This window comes from Sinocyclocheilus rhinocerous, unplaced genomic scaffold (genome assembly GCF_001515625.1).
Source record: "Sinocyclocheilus rhinocerous isolate Xijiao unplaced genomic scaffold, SAMN03320098_v1.1 scaffold1813, whole genome shotgun sequence".
NCBI lineage: Eukaryota > Metazoa > Chordata > Actinopteri > Cypriniformes > Cyprinidae > Sinocyclocheilus > Sinocyclocheilus rhinocerous.
Window position 1 is genome coordinate 387,466 of NW_015623663.1, and position 19,237 is coordinate 406,702.

Here is a 19,237-nt window from a genome sequence, read left to right on the forward strand (position 1 = left end):
TGTCTGCATTTGTGATCGAAGAAATGACAAACAACAAGTGCTACTCTCTACACTGCTCAAAACTCACGTTTGAATCGTCAGTGTCAAATCCTTTAAATATGAAAACGTACTTACGTGAGTCAGAACTGCCGGCATTTTAGTCTAACGTAACTCTCCCAGGATCAGTAAACAGTCTTCCATAAAATGTGCTGCACACATCTGAATATTTGGGTTGAACTGTTCTGGAACGTTGTTGTAAATACAACTTAACCACTGATTTCTAGTCGTGTCCTCTTTTGGAAGACCAAACAAAGTCGTTTCGCTTTCACAACGAAGCACACAGCGCCTTCACGACATGGCGGTGGCGGCAACAACAATACTACAGCGAGGATAAAAGTTACGCCTTCTTTCTTTGTGAACATTTGGGCGGCTTTATGCAAATCTTCCCACATAGTGAGGTAGATATGTGGGGGCGTGTTCGAACGAGCCGTTTTAGGGGGGTGTGGCTAACTCTTAACTTTTATAAAGAATATCTCTTTGGATTTGAGACTTTAGTCTTTGCAACTTTACAGATCTTCTTTATGCACCAAGAGCTTGTAACACTCTAAAGAGAAAGGAAAAAATGAAATCGCATCATATGACCCCTTTAACTTACAATCTCAGAGGGACTTCAAGTAGTTCAGCTGACAAACAAGGTTTGTAAATCTCTTCAACAAGCATCTGAACAGAATTTAAAGTGTCCATCTGTCCCAGTAATATAATTTGATTAAAAAAAGAGATTTTAATAGCATTACAATGACGGTATTATCTGGATCTGGATCAGACATCGGCTGCGGCTGGTACTCACCACGCCTCCTGGTGGCTTCCTGCGGTGTTGAGGCTCTTGATGATGGCCAGGCTGTCTGAGGTCATCTTCACAGCGTCGTATCGAACAAGAGCACAGCAGCGAGAAAAACTCCGATCTCCAGCCTGCTGGATGCCCACCGTCAGCTGTTTGGCCACCCGCCCGTTCTGTAGACAAAACAACACAGAAGCATTACATATGAAGAGAAGAAACACATCGCATCGTGCGGTATTAGTGATTCACGATTCACTGGATGAACCACTTCACCAAATCGGACTGGAGCTTTTTGCGGCTCGAGCAGCACAGATCTACAAGTTACTCAATCAAAACTCACACTCCAACTTGAAATGAGCCAAAAAAGGGGCGTATCTGGTCCTATGATGAATGAACTCATTCAGTGCTCCAGTTTGACAATAAAAAATTGTTGACAAATATTTTTGTTATCGAACTGTCATTTGATCACATATGACCTAATGTAAGGACCTGCAATAACAGTGTTTGACCAGTGGGGTGCTGTAGAGCAAGACTGTAATTCAGCTCTCCCGGCAGCCGAACCAGACGCAGCTGAGAGCGGCATTTAGAGGAAGATGTAAATATGAACTTTCTTACCTCTCAATAATTAAATAAACACACAACAAAAATGACAGCGGTGAGAAAACAGCAGTTAAGAAAGTATCTGATCGTAGCGAGCATCTCATTTTGCATGGCAAATATATTTATATGTATTGTTTTAAAAAAATTATAATAATTGTAGTTGTACAATATATATATTCAAAAGCTCTGAATGAGTCTCAGTCAATCAGAACTATTTATTTGTTTTATAAAACAGCATTACTTCAGTGATAATGGACTCACCATATCTCGGTCTTTGTTCAGTCTTTCCTGTAACTCGAGGGCCAACTGATGAAGCCAGTGCTGCACCTGCACAAGAGAGCGAGTTACACCAGAGCACAAGCATCTGTGTTGACACTAGGGATATGCCGGTATCAAATTCTCATGTTGCGATTAATTGCTAATGCTTTTATCACGGTATACGGTATTATCACGATGTTGAAATTAAGGTGATATATCGCATTACCGAATACCGGCACAAGTCTAGTTGACACCAATCTCACTTCCCCATGTACCTGCTGTTGTGTAGCCAAACAGGTTTTTCCTGGAAAGTTCTTGCTGCAGCCGATGGATTTGGGAAGCTGTCGAGGCTTCACGGGCTCAAACTCGATCCCTCGGCACAAGTCGTACAGCCACGGCCTGAGGAACAGAGATGAGATAGAGTGTAACTGGAAAAAGATATATATACTACAGAACTTTCTGTGACTTTTTAAGACTGTATTGATTTCAATGAATCTCTTTCAGACATCTCTTCCGTCAGCAGGTTTTTCTGAACGGCGCTTCTCACCCAGTCTTCTCTCCAAAGTGCTGCTCCAGCTGGACCTTGCTGAACTGAGTGAGATCTCCGATGTTTTCCACCCCCAGAGTCTCCGTGACGGACGTCCCCAGCTTCCCTCCCAGATTACGACTGAAGAGCAACCACACAAGCATTTACGGCCCATCTACGAGAATTATAATATCATAGTACTGGTGATCCACTTACATTTTCCTGATGGGAAGGGTGCTGAAGAGTTCAGGAACGGATCCCAGTGGCAAAACTGTTTGGCGATTGGGCTTGTTTAAACCACATGCTAGTTTGGCTAACACCTACGAAAAAATACAGTTTTGATCGACTAGTGTTGAAGATGCTTTCCTCTCATTCATGTGAAGGTTTGAATGTTGCATTCTGGGACGCACTAGCGTTTGCCTGTGGTCATGTGTGTTTCGTACTACCACTAAACGCCGTTTCAGTGATTGTAAACAATGTCACGTCACATTTATCTCAGAAAAGACATTCTATGAAGAAATGAAAATTCTAAAAAAAAATTCACTCCATTTACTTAACCAGTTTAACGCATCTTTGAATAAATCTCTCATGAAAAGAAGTTATGACAGTCAGTCACCATTTAAATGTTAAATATATTTCAACAAGAAGAAGAGCATAATTATATCATAACATACTGTATAAGAACTACTTTATGTACAATTTAAATGTTTTTATAAACCGGAGAGTTCCGGCCCTTGATTCTGATTGGCTGAGCCACGTTCGAAGCTGTTGTAAATTACTCTACAAACATACACCTTTGTTTACTTCTGTGTGTTGCTCGGCAACCACTTTGTTGCAACCACAACTGTTTCTGAGGAACTACATTGTTTGGTGGAAGAATACTGTTTTTATTAATATCATTACACTTTATTTGCTCAGTTTTAGTCTGTGAAATCTTACTACGTATATGGAATAACCGTTTTTAGGGATGTTCATTTCGGTTATTTTTCCTAACCGACGCTCGTTAACCGCTAACGACAAGATTATTTAAAATTAGAATTGAATTAAATTAGAAAGGATAAGTGTCTGTGACCCGTTAAACATGCGCAAAAAGCAGCAAACAACAGAACATGAGGATTCACATGGTCTTCATATCACATCACGCACCTGCAGCGCTTCTGTGAGCGGAGAAAAACATCATAAAGCTAGGCTATATATATATATATATACACACACAGTATATATAACGAATAAATAGGTCTATACTAGAAACATATTTTTACTTAAATAATAAATTAAGAAAACTAAAGAAAAACTGTAACAAGTAGCCTAGTATGCAGAGTTTCGGTTCATTTTTGTGCTGCGCGAAAGGAAACAGTAGAAAGCGGCATCCTATTTTTCTTTAGGCTTATTTTACAAAAGCACAAAGATTTGTTTTTTTTGTGAATGTACACAAATAAAGGCAAACCTTTTACAATTCCGATTACCTTTAAGACTAAAGCCGTTAAGGTTAAGTGTTATCACTGTACCGCCGTGATGTTACGCAAAACATTGTTTTACGTGGATATTGGAACGCGAGTGAAGTACATAATAAACAATAATTTGCCATTCAAATACATCGCGAATACGGAAACATTTGATTTTGTGTGGAATGAGAGACGCAACGTTGGTTTCAGTTTCGTTTTAACCTAAATTAATTCGTTTTGGCTTGTCGTTTATATTGCTATAGCTTCTTATATTTTTAATTCTTGTTCTTTTCTAAATACTGTTAATTGAAAGGATTTGTTGTGGAGTGAGGGGAACAGTGTTTATTATGTTTGTAAACATTTCGCGTCGGCATTAGGCCTATTTCTGAATGAAACAATAAAATGCGACTTATACGCAACTTATGTTTTTTTTTATATGCGTAGCGTATTTTAACCATGCAGCAAACCGTTTTAAATATTTTGATAAATTACTGAAAAAATAAATAATTAAATGACTTTTTAAACCGTTTAACTGATTGTATTAATCTTGTATTAATTGTATTCTTACCGTCAATAAAATAAACATCCCTAACCGCTTTATAAAAGCAATAAGCCCCGTGAAGCCGTGGTTTACAGTGAATTTATAACAGCTAACTGGGTTTTTAACAACGCCCCTTAGCTGTTATAAATTCACTGTAAACCACGGCTTCTTGGGGCTTATTGCTTTAGTATACAACTCTGTTTTTGAGTGTTGATTTTTATATCTAACAATGAATTACAATAGGATTTGAACATTTGACACTTGGCATTTTGTACCTGATATACATCCATGAACCGATATCGAATCTAACTGAGATCTGAATCGAATCAAATGTTTGTGCATCAGAACTGAAGAGTGAAGTCTGTGTCCTAGTTACTGCTATTCAGCGCTGACCAGATCATCTGAATGAGAAGTGAAATGTTTCCATACAGCAGACCTTGTTGTGCGAGATGCCGGCGGAGCAGCGGAATCCAGTGTGTTCCTCCACAGCGGCCCTCATCTCCTCCACGATCAGAGCGCCGACCGTCAAACACAGCTCCGCACGCGAGGACTGACCGCTGGAGGACAGATGCCCCAGCCACTGCTGCAGGCCCCGGAGCCGCCGCTCCTCTGCACAGACACCAACACACCGCTCGAGCGCTCGAGCCTTTCCAATGCAAATAACAAGGGATCTGCTGCCACACACCTTTATCAATCGCTGCGTTCTCACTCGGATCACTGGTGCTGGTCTGTGGAAAGCCTTGAGCGTAGGTGCTTTTCAGCTGCTGCGGCGTAATGTCCTGGACGCTCATGTGCTTCAGTCTGTCCTGCACGCTGCCGGTGAGGTCCATGTATGCCTCATCGATGCTGGCTCTCTCTATGACAGCGAAGCGAGACATCACCTCGATCACCTCCACACTGGCCTCCCTGTAACTGTGCACAGAAACCCTGTCAGACAGCGGCGATCTAATTCAACCCAAGAAACCAATGCAATTGAATTGAACAGTTGACCCAAAAATGAACATTTGCTGAAAATGTGAGAAATGTAGCATCGCATCAGTGTCTCAGCAATGGATGCTCTGCAGTGAATGGGTGCCGTCAGAATGAGAGCTGATTAAAAACATCACAACAACCCACAACAAGTAATTCACAGCACTCCAGTTCATCAGCTAACGTCTTGTGAAGCCAAAAGCTGAAACAAATCCATCATAAAGACGAGTCCTCAATCCATAATATTGCTTTCTGCAGTGAAAAACTCGTCTCATCTGAATCAGGAGAGAAATATGCACAGATCAAGCCAAAACAGCTCTAAACAAAATTGCAGGTGGATTTTGATGTGACAGCGTTATTATGGAGTCATATTTTAGCCGATTCAAGTTAACGATGGATTAGTTTCTTACAAACACGCAGCTTTTGTCTTCACAAGATGTTAACTGATGGACTGGAGTGGTGTGGATTATTGTGATGTTTTATCAGCTGTTTGGACTCTCATTCTGACGGCACCCATTCACTCCAGCGAGTGATGCAATGCTACATTTCTCCAAATCTGATGAAGAAACTAACTCATCTACATCTCGGATGGCCTGATGGTGAACACATTTCCAGCTAATGTTCATGTTTTATTCCTTTAGTGATCTGAACACAGCTATGAAAGACACGTTAGGAGGATTAGACATCAAATCAAGCACGTCTGTCGTAACTGGGGTTTTTTTTTTTTACAAATGCATGAAACCAACATGAATAGAAAGATTGCATTTCCAACGTGACACGTGCATTTTAAAAGTGTCCCTTTTCCTCATTTTGGACGCCCTATGTTGGGACTGAACAGCGTAATACCCATAATACATAATACTTACGGGGTGAGGTCAGCCTTCCCATGAGCCTCTCTGACTCGGGCCACCTGTAGATCAGGACACAGCCTCCTGGCATCATCTGCCCACATGTTCCTGCTGACCCCATCAGCTCTGGCCTCATAACTCACTGCTATAATGCTAACACAACACATGTTCAGTTTCAGGACACATATCCAGCTCGTTATTAATAAAGCAAAGGAACCCAGTTTTAATCATCACGACCATTTTCTTGACATTTAAGCACACAATTACCAAATGACAGTGCTAGCAATCAGACAAATCACATTATGCTTAATTCTTTGGACTCTGAGACTCAAAACAAATGAGTTATGAATAACCGCAATGAAAATTCACCTTCAGGTTGTTTACTGTAATTTGTTTTGTGGCATTTTCTTCAGTGCATTTTGAGGTAATGCTAAATTAATAATGGCATTTCAAGAGAAAACATTGAAAGTATATATCTCTGTAAATATTTTTTACATGACAACAGAACGTTGTTCTGGCCTGTAACGCCTCTCTAATAAAAGGCAATGTCACTCTGTAACGTTACGTGTCTCACCCTCCGCCTTTCCATGTCTTGTATTGCGCAACAACGCAGGGCTTGTTTTTGAGCTCGGGATTGATTCTTTGCTCCACTTGCACATAGAAGCAATCCATGTCCACCAGCGCGATCACTCTGTCCTTCCCGATATCCATCAGATTCAGCACAATCCCTGCTGCACCTCACTCCAGAAACACAGCAGTAACGCTTCACGCGCTCTTCTTCTCTCCTCCGAGCATCGCGCGCTGAGGCTGATCACCGCCTCTAGTGGACCAAGACTTGTGTTCCGATTTGATTTGTTCAATTTTTAATGATTTTATATTTTACTCATAATACATAATATTTATAACGTGTACAGGATAAAATAGCAAAAATAAATTATATATAAATTATAATTTATATATAATTTATTTAACAATAAATTAAATAGAGCTCAAAAACAAACCCTGCGTTGTTGCGCAATTATTTGGGACGCACTATTTGACTAACTCTAGCACACTCTATTCTAATTCTATTCTTAAAAAAAACACTTGTCCCTTTTAGACTTGCACTCTATTCATTTGCTGCTTGTTTTCTTAAAAAAAACTAACACTTGCCTTTAATCTTTCTGTATTCTATCTGTTTTCTTTTCATTTATTATATTATTTAAAAAAACCTTGCTATGTGTGACTTGTTATAGCACTTGTATATCGTTGCTCTTTTGTTGATTTTGATTGCTTCCATTGTCTTCATTTGATAAAAGCATCTGCTAAATGACTAAATGTAAATGTAATAAATGCAAAATCAATTTGTATTACTGCATTTTTATTTTGTTATTAAACATGTACGGGTAGATAGTCAGACTGACAACTGACCATATCCGTTTTTTTTAAGTATAATGTAACTTAGGAAATAAACTACTTGAATACTTTGATATAAACCTGTGTCAATTTTACACAATGACTCTAAAGTGTCTTTATAATTTGGCTGTCCACACTAGACGCGACGCGACAGAATCAATCAAATATCCCAGCCAATCAGAAGCGTGTGTGGGCGGAGCCTCTGTGGAAGCGCACTGCACTCGCGACGAAATGGATAACTTTATTAGCTAATTCATAAATATTAAGGCTTTTTAACATCATTAAATGTACATACTGAGTGACTGTTGTTAACATCTTTGTCATGGAATACACTCGTTGGTTAGCAGAGTCCACAGTTTTAACGGTCATCTTTGCTTTAATTTATTTTCAAGGTCTGAGGTAAACTATCGTTGCTTTCAGTTTGGCTATAAGGTCACGCAATATGATATTTAAACTCATATTAAACACATTTAACTTTGAATAATTCAGATTATCTACTGTCATGTTGTTGTTCCAGCCGCGACGTCTCGGAAATAGAAACCGTTTCTAAATTTTCGCGTCGCGTGTTGATTGATCCAAGCACATTGATTGACAAAAGGAAGGCAGACTGCCACATGCAGTGCCTCATTTGGATGTGTTTGAAGTCTTGGAGCTCGACTTCCCTACGTTTCTCCTACAAATGGGCCTTGAGCTTGTTTGGAGGTTCTAGCAGGGGAGCGCAGCTACTTCTATACCAACGATCGTCCGCCGGGGGATCTCGTCCTCTTCCACCGAGCGCAGAGCTTCGGGAGGGACACACATGGACCGGTGAGGGAGGAAGGGGACACCCGCCTAGCCAGCCAGATCAGCCGAATCAACCCTAGCGATCAATGGGGTGACAGATGAGATTATCTACTGTCATGTTGTTGTTCCAGCCGCGACGTCTCGGAAATAGAAACCGTTTCTAAATTTTCGCGTCGCGTGTTGATTGATCCAAGCATTGATTGACAAAAGGAAGGCAGACTGCCACATGCAGTGCCTCATTTGGATGTGTTTGAAGTCTTGGAGCTCGACTTCCCTACGTTTCTCCTACAAATGGGCCTTGAGCTTGTTTGGAGGTTCTAGCAGGGGAGCGCAGCTACTTCTATACCAACGATCGTCCGCCGGGGGATCTCGTCCTCTTCCACCGAGCGCAGAGCTTCGGGAGGGACACACATGGACCGGTGAGGGAGGAAGGGGACACCCGCCTAGCCAGCCAGATCAGCCGAATCAACCCTAGCGATCAATGGGGTGACAGATGTCGCAGCCAGATCGCCCTCACATCCGAGAACAAGCGTCCGCTCACGAGGTATATATACCTCAGACGCGAGCGTGGTTTCTCTTCGACGGTAACCTCACATCAAGTTACTGCTTTCACACGTACGCGATACTTGCGCGATCAAATATAGATGTATGAAACACGACATGAATACAAACGGTGTATTTATTCGTTTATTATACTCTTTTGAAACTAAAACAGTTGGTATTTCCCACAATGCTTTGCTGCCCCGTTTCACAAGACTGTGATGACGCGTTTAACGGTCACCAGCATCATAAATCCTCCAAAGTTTTTCATATTTGTATTTTTTTTAAATGTATGTACATTTATAACAAACACTATCGTGGAGTTTTTCTTTTGCTATTTGAGCGAATGGGAATGCAAAAAATATATTTGTGGTGCTCTCTCATTCACGCTCTTCAAGTTAAACCAACTATGACGACTTCCGCTGCTGCTGAGAAACCCGGAAGTGTGAAAAAGGTCCATTGGCGTACGCAAACTGAAAGTAGCTGTCACACAGTGGACTAAGATTATTTAGTTTCTGTTAAATTTATATATTAAAAAAAGGTTTGAAGTGTCGCTTTATTTCGTGAAAATGTCTGAGAAAGTTGTGTTGCGTTACTTCAACGGAAGAGGAAAAATGGAGTCGATCCGTTGGCTTTTGGCTGCAGCTGGAGTCGAGGTTTGTTGCGCGAAGTCTGGAGAAGTTTTTCACGTCGATGCGATTAAATGGAATTTACGCTACATACATATTTAATAAAAAAAAGTTGCAAATAGTATGCATGGCAAATGACATTTGTGAATGTGTCTTTACAGTTTGAGGAAGTGTTTTTGACCAAAAGAGAGGAGTATGAAAAACTGCTCAATGGTATGTTAACTAATCACTAAATTCCTAATCGTGTTGTTTCATGACCGTATATAATAACGCAATCCGTATGTTTAATGTAGATGGAGCCCTGATGTTTCAGCAGGTGCCTTTGGTTGAAATAGACGGGATGCAGCTCGTGCAGTCAAAGGCCATCTTGAATTACATCGCTGGAAAATACAATCTATATGGAAAAGACCTTAAAGAACGGGCTATGTAAAAGTCAACTTTGTTTATGAAAAGTGTTTTGTAATCGATATGATTCCAAGTGGCCTTGCTTTTCCGCCACACCCAAGCAATTGTCACTGAATGCATGTTTTTGTCCTGAAGGATCGACATGTATTCAGAGGGTGCCAGCGATCTAATGGATATGATTATAATGCATCCTTTCAAACCAGCTGAAAACAAACAGATACACCTCAGTACTATAGAGCAGAAGGCCACAGATCGCTTTCTTCCTGTGTTTGAAAAGGTACCGACAGCTCTGCCGACGACTATTTATTCTCATTTATCCCATGCATGATTATCCACATGGTGCGTTTCTGGTTTGTAGGGTCTTGCAAACTCTCAGTTCCTTGTGGGAAACCAGTTGAGCCGTGCTGACGTTCACCTTCTTGAAGCCTCTCTGATGCTTGTTAATCACCAATTAATCTGCAAGCTTCCTTTTTGTTACAAGATTAAAGCGGAGATTCTAAAACCAACAGATTTATTTGGAATGTTCAAGATGCAACTTGGTGATTACAAAATGATAATACTGTGACATGAACACAGCAGATGTCGGGAGAAAGGTCCCAGTGTGGTCTGTCCACGAGCACTTAGAAGATCAAAAGCCGCAAAACCATCAGGAGGCTGAAAACAGAAGACCGTCTGATTGAGCATTTACACCGAACCAGCTCTCAGTGCTTTGACACATCTGCACCTGTCAGTGTAACGTAACATGCATTTGCTTTAGCTATAATATTGATCTATTGGAGCATATAAAAAAAATCATTCTTCCTAGTGTTAGTGTGTGAAAACATGACTTCTGTAAGTCACCCTAAAATGAACACTAGCATAATTTACTCAAATGCCACTGAATGTCATGGTATTTTTTTTTCTTACTATTGAAGTCAATGGGGACCAGCAACTGTTCAGTCACCCACATTCTTCAAAATATCTTCGGTTATGTTCAACAGAACTAAACTCAGGTTTGAGGGCGAGTAAATGATGACAGCATTTTACTTCTTGCATTAAATATGAATATGCTTGGCATAATTTTAGCTCCATCAGCCAGCCGTAGTCTGAACATATCATCATTCTTCTTAACGCGAGAATTTATATATTTTTCAACTGTGATTCTATGAACGCCGGACATTTTCATTACACAAACTTTAGGGATTTACCTCAGTCCCGCCATGATTCCTGCAGGCATTAATTTTCCAGATTTCCTGAATCTCATTCCCATCACAAGTGTCAGTACACCGGCAGCAGCTAGTGCGGAAAAAGTCATGGAAAAAAGAAGTTCAAAGCCGATATATGCAGAGTATTTCTGAATGGTCGAGATTAGTGATTGTATTTTTATACTTACTTAGAGAGGTCCAGTAATCGTGCGGATCATTTGTTATTTTATATGCTCCATATGCAGACACACTTCCAAAGAAGAGTCCGGCAATTAACGACACCACACTTCCTGCAGAAGTCAGTCATTACATTAAATATCCCCATCAATCCCTTACAATAAAGTACAGTGATGTTATGGGATGGATATAGATTGCAGACAAAGTACGTCTAATAAGCGTTTAAAAGAATATTATGGCTTTGCAATTATATTCCAATACAAATAAAAATGGTGCATAATGCTTAAAACTCTATTAGCACAGTTAACAAATACCTCTTCTTTTATAGCCCATGAATCCGCCCAGAGCAAGAGCTGCAGCATAGGCAAAGCCCAGCCAGTCCACTGCCATTCTGTGCTAGAAAACAACATGCACAGATTAGAAGTTAGATTAAAAAAAAAAAAAAACTGTGATCATATCATCTTCTGACAGCTGCACACGTTCCCTTTAAAGGATGCATTAAAAACAACAGCACAGTTAACAAATACCTCTTCTTTTATAGCCCATGAATCCGCCCAGAGCAAGAGCTGCAGCATAGGCAAAGCCCAGCCAGTCCACTGCCATTCTGTGCTAGAAAACAACATGCACAGTGAGGGAATAATAACATATACACACTACAGACATAATCACACAATACAACAATCCGAAAATACACAGTCAACAATACCATTACCAGATATCGCGAGTGAATCGCAGGTATTTCTAAGAAAATAGCTGGAAATGAGCTGCTTCTTCTTCTTCTTCTTCTAATAATGTTTTATGGCGGATGGCAAACCAACTTCTAGTGCATTTACCGCCACCAACTGGACTGGAGTGTGAAGCACTAATAAGCAACTAATATATATATATATATATATACACACACATAAAAAAAAACTAAGTTCTCCTGATTAATCCTATTTCTTTAATGTATTTTATAATAGCACCATATATTTTGCCTTGTTCTGCATGCTCTTTCAAAAGCCTTAACAAATTAAATGATTCAACACCCATGTTTCTTACTTCCTTAATGAGTTTTAACCTTTCTTTTTACATTTTATTAAAGCATGCTCTATTGTTTCTGCCTGATTACAAAAAATACATTGACCCGTTTCATGTTTTCCTATATTAAACAGAGAGTGATTTAATCTAGTATGCCCTTTCGGATGCGAGAAATAATTGTATCTTCTTTCCTATTCCTAAAAACACTTCTTCTGTTTCCTACTTGCTGCTGAATATTATACACATGTCTGCCCTTGCTATCACAGTTCCATACTTCTTGCCACTTTTTGTTTATGAAGTTTAGAACCACAACGAGATCTTTCAGATCTTTCCATTTATTCAAGTTTACGGTTTAATTTACTGTGTAACTTTGAAAAATAATGCCTTTCTGAACTTAAAAAAAAACGCGTGGTTTGGTTCAAAAATGCGAGACTGACCTAAATGTATATCGATCACTCCTCTCTTCATTCTCTGCTAATGCCTCCACTGCTAAAAGGACATACCATCACAACAAAATTAACAATTTGCCTAACTCTCGCATGCTCTTTAAAACATTTTCCTCCCTCCTTTGTCCTCCTTCATCAACTCTAACAGCTGACGACTTTGCCACATTCTTCATTAATAAAATTACAAACCTCAGTGCACAATTTGCCACACCACAAACTGTCAAACACATCTTACCAGCAAACAAGAGCTTTTTGCTGAAGTTGACTGCAAATGTTCAAATTAAAGCTGAATATAATCATTGAGTTTTTAATATAGAAAACAAGCACACAGGGAACACTGACAGATGTAATGGTTTTCATTTCTACGCATGTAGACGTTTACCACTTGTACGATCAATATGCAAATGTGTGTTTTCAAGAGAATCTGTTTTGCTCAACAGTGTCCCCCATAAGGACAACCTGCCGGTCTCAAACTGACAAAACACTCTGAAAGAAAGACAATACTGATACGGTTACCATATTTATTCTTGAGAAGGAATATAAAAGGAACAGCAGATTGAAGGATGCAACCGGAGAATATCGATAAGACAAAAACGGGCTAATTTTGGCATGGCCGAGAAGACGCCTCAGTCTTTCCGGAGCGGCACGATCTCCTCTCGAATGCCTTCCTTGGTGATGATGCAGATCTTGAGGGCATCTCCGGTGTACACGTCCCTCTCAGCGGCCGAGATGAACACATCCTTCACCAGCTGCACGGCCTTCTCCAGGGTCAGGGGAAGCTGCTCCACGTTCTCCATGTTCTTGAACCCAATCTGAGACAAAAACAAACTCATTTAAGACTTCAAGAAGAAGAGGTCTGGCAAGACATATCAAGCCTTTCTCAGCTGGCAGTTCGATTTAGCTCAATAACACCAGTCGTACACATTTGCTCTGCTTATATTCTCCATGAACAAGAGTGTTAACAGCAAACCAACGGGTCTGAGTTTGAACATTAAGCCCAAAGTATACTTCGCTTTTGTATGCGTACACTCGAATGCGTAGCCTTTCAAACTATACTCTATTTGATAGCATGCGTGAACGCAGGCAGTCGCCACATGCGCTCTAGAAAGCGTCATCTTTGTCCAGTGTCTGCGCGGTTTTTCTCCAGAAGTTATGAGTGATAAAAATATCTTTGTACTCTTTTAACCCCTTAAGTGCCACCGGCCCACAGGTGGGCCCAATGGATCTCTTTTTTTTTTTTTTCACATATTTTAGTAATTATATATCATTTGAAAGCTTAAAACCTCAGAATTCATCCTGTGAAAACCATTTTTAAATCGGACATTGCTTTACCATGGAAATTGTACTTTAAAATCTTTTTAGCAGTCTCCTCCCCTTAGTGGGTGGAGTCAAGTGTCATATTTTCAAAATGCATTTATAATCTTGACAAAATACATATATTTGGAAAGGTCTGAGTCTCAAGATTCTATATTCGGTGGTTATTGTTTGATAGAAGTAATATTGACAGAGAAATTTAGACCTTCGTGACAGAAAAATGCATCAACAAAAATTCTACAGAGTTTGAATGGCACCCGGTGGCTGTTTGTGGTATAATGCCCTAAATAAAAACTCACAGGAACCTCAATTTTTTTTTATATCAACTTCAAATTTGGAACATAACTTATTTAGACATAAGGCTTTAACTTTATATCAATTTTGGATTCAAAAATATTTTGTAAAATATTTACTTTATATAAAAAATCAAAAAAATGGGTACAGTCCATTTTCTTTACAGTAAATGTAAACTTCTATAACTTTTTGATACTTTAATATTTTGAAATGATTCCACTTCTGCAGTAATCTGCAGATTGTCTTCTTAAAAAGAAGTCCAACTTTAGGTCTGTATTCCAAAGTTTTCATGAATTATAATAATTTAAGTTTGGATAGTGCACATTCAGAATGAATCAGAATCAGAATCAGAATGAGATTTATTGCCAGGTATGTTTACACATACGAGGAATTTGTTTTCGTGACAGAAGCTTCCACAGTGCAACAGAATGACAGTGACAGAACAAAAAACACAGATAATAAAAAATAAAAATAAATAAATAAACATTCGTAAAATAAACGTAAAATAAACATTCACGTCTATGTTCAAAAATGGGGGGGTGGCACTTAAGGGGTTAAACTAAAGTTGTGTCTCTCTCATAACAAACTTTCACAAGCGCTAGTCAATGAGGCCGTCTGTTGTTGTTCTGTCTCTTGATTTTTTCTACTGTGAAACAGCGGCCCAGGCCAGTGCTGCCACCTTGTGGAACAACTGATTAGTGCAAAACAAATCCAGCGCGCATGTGACCTGTACGTACAAAGTTTGTGCAGTTACAAAAATCGGTTTGTGTGCGTACAGTACGCACATACCATTCTGGAGATGAAACTTGCGTCAGGCACACTTTATACGGACCCTCACATATGTGTAAAAACTAAAAACCGAAGTATACTTCGGGCTTTACTTTCATTTTAAATGCTGAATGAAAAGATGAATCTCGTGAAAACATGTCCAGGGTGCATTTCACCTTAAAATTAAAAGATAATTTGTATTTTGCTCAATGAAAATGAAGCCTTTACGACTTTTTCAAAGGTGACATTTTCATGACAATTAATCACAGTTGACAAAAACCAATATGTGACCCTGGAGCACAAAACCAGTCATAAGGGTCAATTTTTCGAAAGTTTCGAAATTGAAAGCTGAATAAATAAGCTTACCATTGATGTATGGTTTGTTAGGATAGGACAATATTTGGCCGAGATACAACTATTTGAAAATCTGGAATCTGAGGGTGCAAAAAAATCTAAATATTGAGAAAATCATCTTTAAAGTTGTTCAAATGAAGTTCTTAGCAATGCATATTACTAATCAAAAATTAAGTTTTGATATATTTACGGTAGGAAATTTACAAAATATCTTCATGGAACATGATCTTTACTTAATATCCTAATGATTTTTGGCATAAAAGAAAAATCTATAATTTTGGCCCATACAATGTATTGTTGGCTATTGCTACAAATATACCCCAGCGACTTAAGACTGCTTTTGTGCTCCAGGGTCACATATGATATATAAATATTTTGCGAAGTCTTATTTTTACAGTAATAAGAATTTAGAGGGGGGACAAAAATGCTAAATAGTCCTGAAAACGGTCTATATTTTCTTGAAGTAAAATACAATATCTTTCTTTTGATTGTGAGTATAGATATGACCTCTTTAGGTTTTGTGAGATTCACCCGACTGGACTGCAATGTCTCACCTGGTTGTCAAGAAGAGGCTGCAGCATTGCACTCGCAGAGCCGCCTGCTTTATAAGTGTCTCTCTGGTAAGAACCAACTGGATCAAAGCTATAAACGGCACCTCGACCTTGAATGAAAAGCAAATTGGCTATTTAAATGGACAATTCTGTATAAAAAAAAGTGTATAATAAACTGTTTATATATTTCTGAGCTACAGAATTTAAATAGTATTTCTATTAATTTTAACATGTGTAAGCATCTTTGACGATCTCCATTCCCTCTGACAAACTCACCCTCCTCATCGAGACCACCGATAATGTTGTAGACATAGTAAGGGAAGAAACGCTTCCCGTACAGGATGGTGGACAGCATGGCGGCGATAGCTCCACTTGTCATGCTCTTATTATTTGAGTGCTTGTACATCTACAAGGGAAAGAAGGTCGTTATTGAGGAAACCTACAGCTCATAAAACATGTCCTGTCACATTATCAGCACTGACTGAACATGACCTGACCAGAAAATATGACGCGGTTTTGTCGTCAAACACACCTTCAGTCTTGCCTCAATGATTTTGGTTAGCGTCAAGCAGTCCCCATGGAAACCACTGCAGCCAATCACTGTAGTGTCTGTCCTGTACGGGAATGAGCCAGAGAGATCAGGTTCATCTTCTCCATACACTTACAGCTAAATCAAAGCAGCACAGAAAGCACTGGAAGCCATAAATCAGATATTCACTATATATTTGGCCAATGAACCCTTCAGACCCGAATGTTTTTTCCACTGAGCAAAAAATAAATAAATCAATAAATAAATTATCCAGTTGAAATTTGCTCTTCTTCAGCGCAGAAATTAGTCTAAAGCCAAGATTTGTGCCAACACATTTTTTTCCATGTCCACTACAATAGACGCCAGGACAAAAACAGCGCTGAAGTGCTCATATTTTAACCGTTTCCTAACGACAGTGTCATTAGTTTAATAATCGCCCCTTATCTTACAACTCGTAAAAAAAATCTCTTATTTAAAATCTGCAAATTTGAATCAGTTCCAACATTTCAAAGAACAAATATCAAAAATCTAAAAAAAAAAATTAAAAAGAGATTTTATTTTTTTTTTTGACTGTTTGAGGCACAGCATTAGTGCTGGGCGGTATGACCAACATATTTTCTACTGATTGAGAGGAAATACTGCAGTATATTGACTTACAATGCCATTACCATTTCATTTTTCCAACTGAAAGTCGCGCTTGTGCGTGTGTGAGAGACGCGGGAGCTGATGGCAGGGGGCGGTGGATATTTGTGGCGGTCAATGTGGATATTGTGGATGAGTTCTTCTGTTAGTTCTACAGCTTCAGTTTCTGAACGTTTACGCTTAGTAACACATACAGCTGTTCCCTCACCAACAATGCCATTACCATTTCATTTTTCCAACTGAAAGTCGCGCTTGTGCGTGTGTGAGAGACGCGGGAGCTGATGGCAGGGGGCGGTGGATATTTGTGGCGGTCAATGTGGATATTGTGGATGAGATCACGTTCTATTAGTTCTACAGCTTCAGTTTCTGAACTTTCACGCTTAGTGACACATACAGCTGTTCCCTCACCACAGTGCAACAGTGAAAAGTTCAAACTAGTGTCGCGTTCCAAACGTTGTTTAAGCGATATACACCGGTATTGCGGTATTTTAAAAATTCAGATCATAACAAAAATAAACACCGGTATTCGGTATGAACCGGTATATCGCCCAGCACTACACAGAATAATTAATGGGATCTCACACACACACACTCACAGTTTGTAGCATTTGGGGGAGTCTCGGCTGTGGATGCTGTATCCTTCACTTAAACGCGTGTCTGAAGCCACGAGAGCAAAGTCTTCACCAGCCACCGCCAGCACAGTCCTGAGAAGATGAGATGAAGCAAAACACACATTATATAATGCAACAGTACAGTTCAGCTCTTTCCTCACAACTTATAGTGAGGACAGACAGGACTATTTCCACACTTGACTTAAGATTATGTACTCAAATTGTTTAAAATTAAGTCATTTAGTGTTTATGTACAAATTATATGTTCTTTGTCATCCAACTAAATGATGAAAACTAAGAATATTATGATCTGCCTTCTCAGAGTGCAGTGCAATGGCATTGAAACAAGTCTGCAGAAATCAATAATAGGCCATAAAAATCTACATAGCATATTAATAGTGCAGATATCAGCTGTTTTGACTGAGAAAGTATGGTTTCCCGTCGAATGCTGCACTGATGATAGAGGAAGTAAAATCAGCACAGCTTCGATCAATTATACCGTGCTGTTAGACTCGAGATTGGACTCCTGCGACTGAGTTTAACTCTCGGGAGTTAGCAGAGAGAAACTTGCAGAAGCAGGAATCGCGAAACAGACTTTCTAAAGAGTTAGCAGCTGAATTTCTGCTGCCCTGTTCTCTGGCTCCTGTGCTTGAGGAAGATGGAGACAGAAAGCGCCGCTTCTTACCCTCCGTTGAAGGCATAAGGAGAGAACTTATGCTCCACTGGACCTGTGTAGTGATACTCCTTCATCTTTCCATTATCTCCATAAGCCCGAGCAGAAATCATCATGAGCTCCTTCACCGAAACTCGCTGTATCACCGCAATATGGCCGCCGGAAGTTGACAGGTCCTTTGTTTCCTGTGCGCTTACGTCACAACGTTCGCAGGCACATGGTAGCTCGTACCGCCGTCTGCTGGAAGCGTCACAGGTGTGAATAAATATTCAAATTTCGAGCACCTCCACAGAGGTTACTTTAGTCAATTGTAGGCCTGTATAGGCGAAACAAGCTCCCAGTGACTCGCATTGCGTGAGCAGGGTTAGCATTCATCTGAAGACTTTCTATGAAGTAACACAAGACACTGCTATCAATGTTCATGCAGTAAAGCAGCTATTGTAACTAATATATCAGTATGTAGTCTACATAGAGAAATCCCAATGAAGCCCTAAATGGATAACCACAAAAAAATACATTGTGCATTTCTATATGTTTTAATAAATAAATGTATCTGTAATTATTCGTCTTTTGTGATGCTTGTGTTCTTTTCTTCTTCCTGTATTCCAAATATTTTAAAATGGATTCTTTATTTATATTATATAGAATGAATAGATCTCTATTTGTAACCTCTTCCACTTCCCCATCCCTATTTATTACTAGTCTATATATCTATTCGCCTGATAAATGAAAATATCAAACGAGATAAATAATAAATAGGGGAAAAAAATAACCAGTCACAAAACATCCTGATGTGATATTATGTCAAGGGATTGTCACAGAGCAACGACTCTTCACAGACACTTACATTCAAAACAATTTCCAAAATCAATACAAGCAGAAGCAATTAGGTGAGAAAGTACTACCCCTAATTTTTGT

At 39.4% G+C, this 19,237-nt stretch overlaps 4 protein-coding genes across 7 annotated transcripts in view; 1 reads left to right on the forward strand and 3 right to left on the reverse strand.

Annotated features, from left to right (window-relative positions):
• polh (polymerase (DNA directed), eta) overlaps positions 1–6,810 on the reverse strand; it is a 21,407-nt gene extending 14,597 nt beyond the window's left edge. The window contains exons 1-9 of the mRNA XM_016527133.1: positions 6,579–6,810; positions 6,023–6,157; positions 4,873–5,099; positions 4,624–4,796; positions 2,418–2,521; positions 2,223–2,342; positions 1,951–2,074; positions 1,679–1,744; positions 827–990 (exon numbers count right to left, since the gene is read on the reverse strand). Of these exons, the coding sequence (XP_016382619.1) occupies positions 827–990; positions 1,679–1,744; positions 1,951–2,074; positions 2,223–2,342; positions 2,418–2,521; positions 4,624–4,796; positions 4,873–5,099; positions 6,023–6,157; positions 6,579–6,715 (1,250 nt within the window). The 5' untranslated portion in view covers positions 6,716–6,810. The remainder of the gene's footprint in view (positions 1–826; positions 991–1,678; positions 1,745–1,950; positions 2,075–2,222; positions 2,343–2,417; positions 2,522–4,623; positions 4,797–4,872; positions 5,100–6,022; positions 6,158–6,578) is intronic.
• Positions 6,811–9,157: 2,347 nt separating this feature from the next.
• Positions 9,158–10,321, forward strand: LOC107720698 (glutathione S-transferase 3-like). Its single transcript, XM_016528536.1, has 5 exons — positions 9,158–9,378; positions 9,513–9,564; positions 9,645–9,777; positions 9,892–10,033; positions 10,115–10,321. The coding sequence occupies exons 1-5, from the start codon at positions 9,292–9,294 to the stop codon at positions 10,319–10,321; spliced, it is 621 nt and encodes a 206-aa protein (XP_016384022.1). The 5' UTR covers positions 9,158–9,291.
• Positions 10,251–11,939, reverse strand: tmem14a (transmembrane protein 14A). Of its 4 annotated transcripts, none has more exons than XM_016527861.1 (5): positions 11,830–11,939; positions 11,645–11,721; positions 11,129–11,230; positions 10,944–11,031; positions 10,251–10,410 (listed from the first exon to the last, which is right to left on the reverse strand). In XM_016527861.1, the coding sequence occupies exons 2-5, from the start codon at positions 11,718–11,720 to the stop codon at positions 10,377–10,379; spliced, it is 300 nt and encodes a 99-aa protein (XP_016383347.1). In that variant the 5' UTR covers position 11,721; positions 11,830–11,939; the 3' UTR covers positions 10,251–10,376. The 4 variants fall into 4 exon arrangements, with proteins under 4 accessions (XP_016383347.1, XP_016383123.1, XP_016383280.1 ...); XM_016527637.1 differs by having other exon boundaries at positions 11,645–11,726; XM_016527794.1 differs by having other exon boundaries at positions 11,645–11,734.
• Positions 11,940–13,090: 1,151 nt separating this feature from the next.
• On the reverse strand, positions 13,091–18,499 carry psmb1 (proteasome 20S subunit beta 1). Its single transcript, XM_016529092.1, has 6 exons — positions 18,332–18,499; positions 17,632–17,739; positions 16,397–16,478; positions 16,141–16,270; positions 15,868–15,974; positions 13,091–13,395 (listed from the first exon to the last, which is right to left on the reverse strand). The coding sequence occupies exons 1-6, from the start codon at positions 18,433–18,435 to the stop codon at positions 13,210–13,212; spliced, it is 717 nt and encodes a 238-aa protein (XP_016384578.1). The 5' UTR covers positions 18,436–18,499; the 3' UTR covers positions 13,091–13,209.
• Positions 18,500–19,237: the final 738 nt, after the last annotated feature.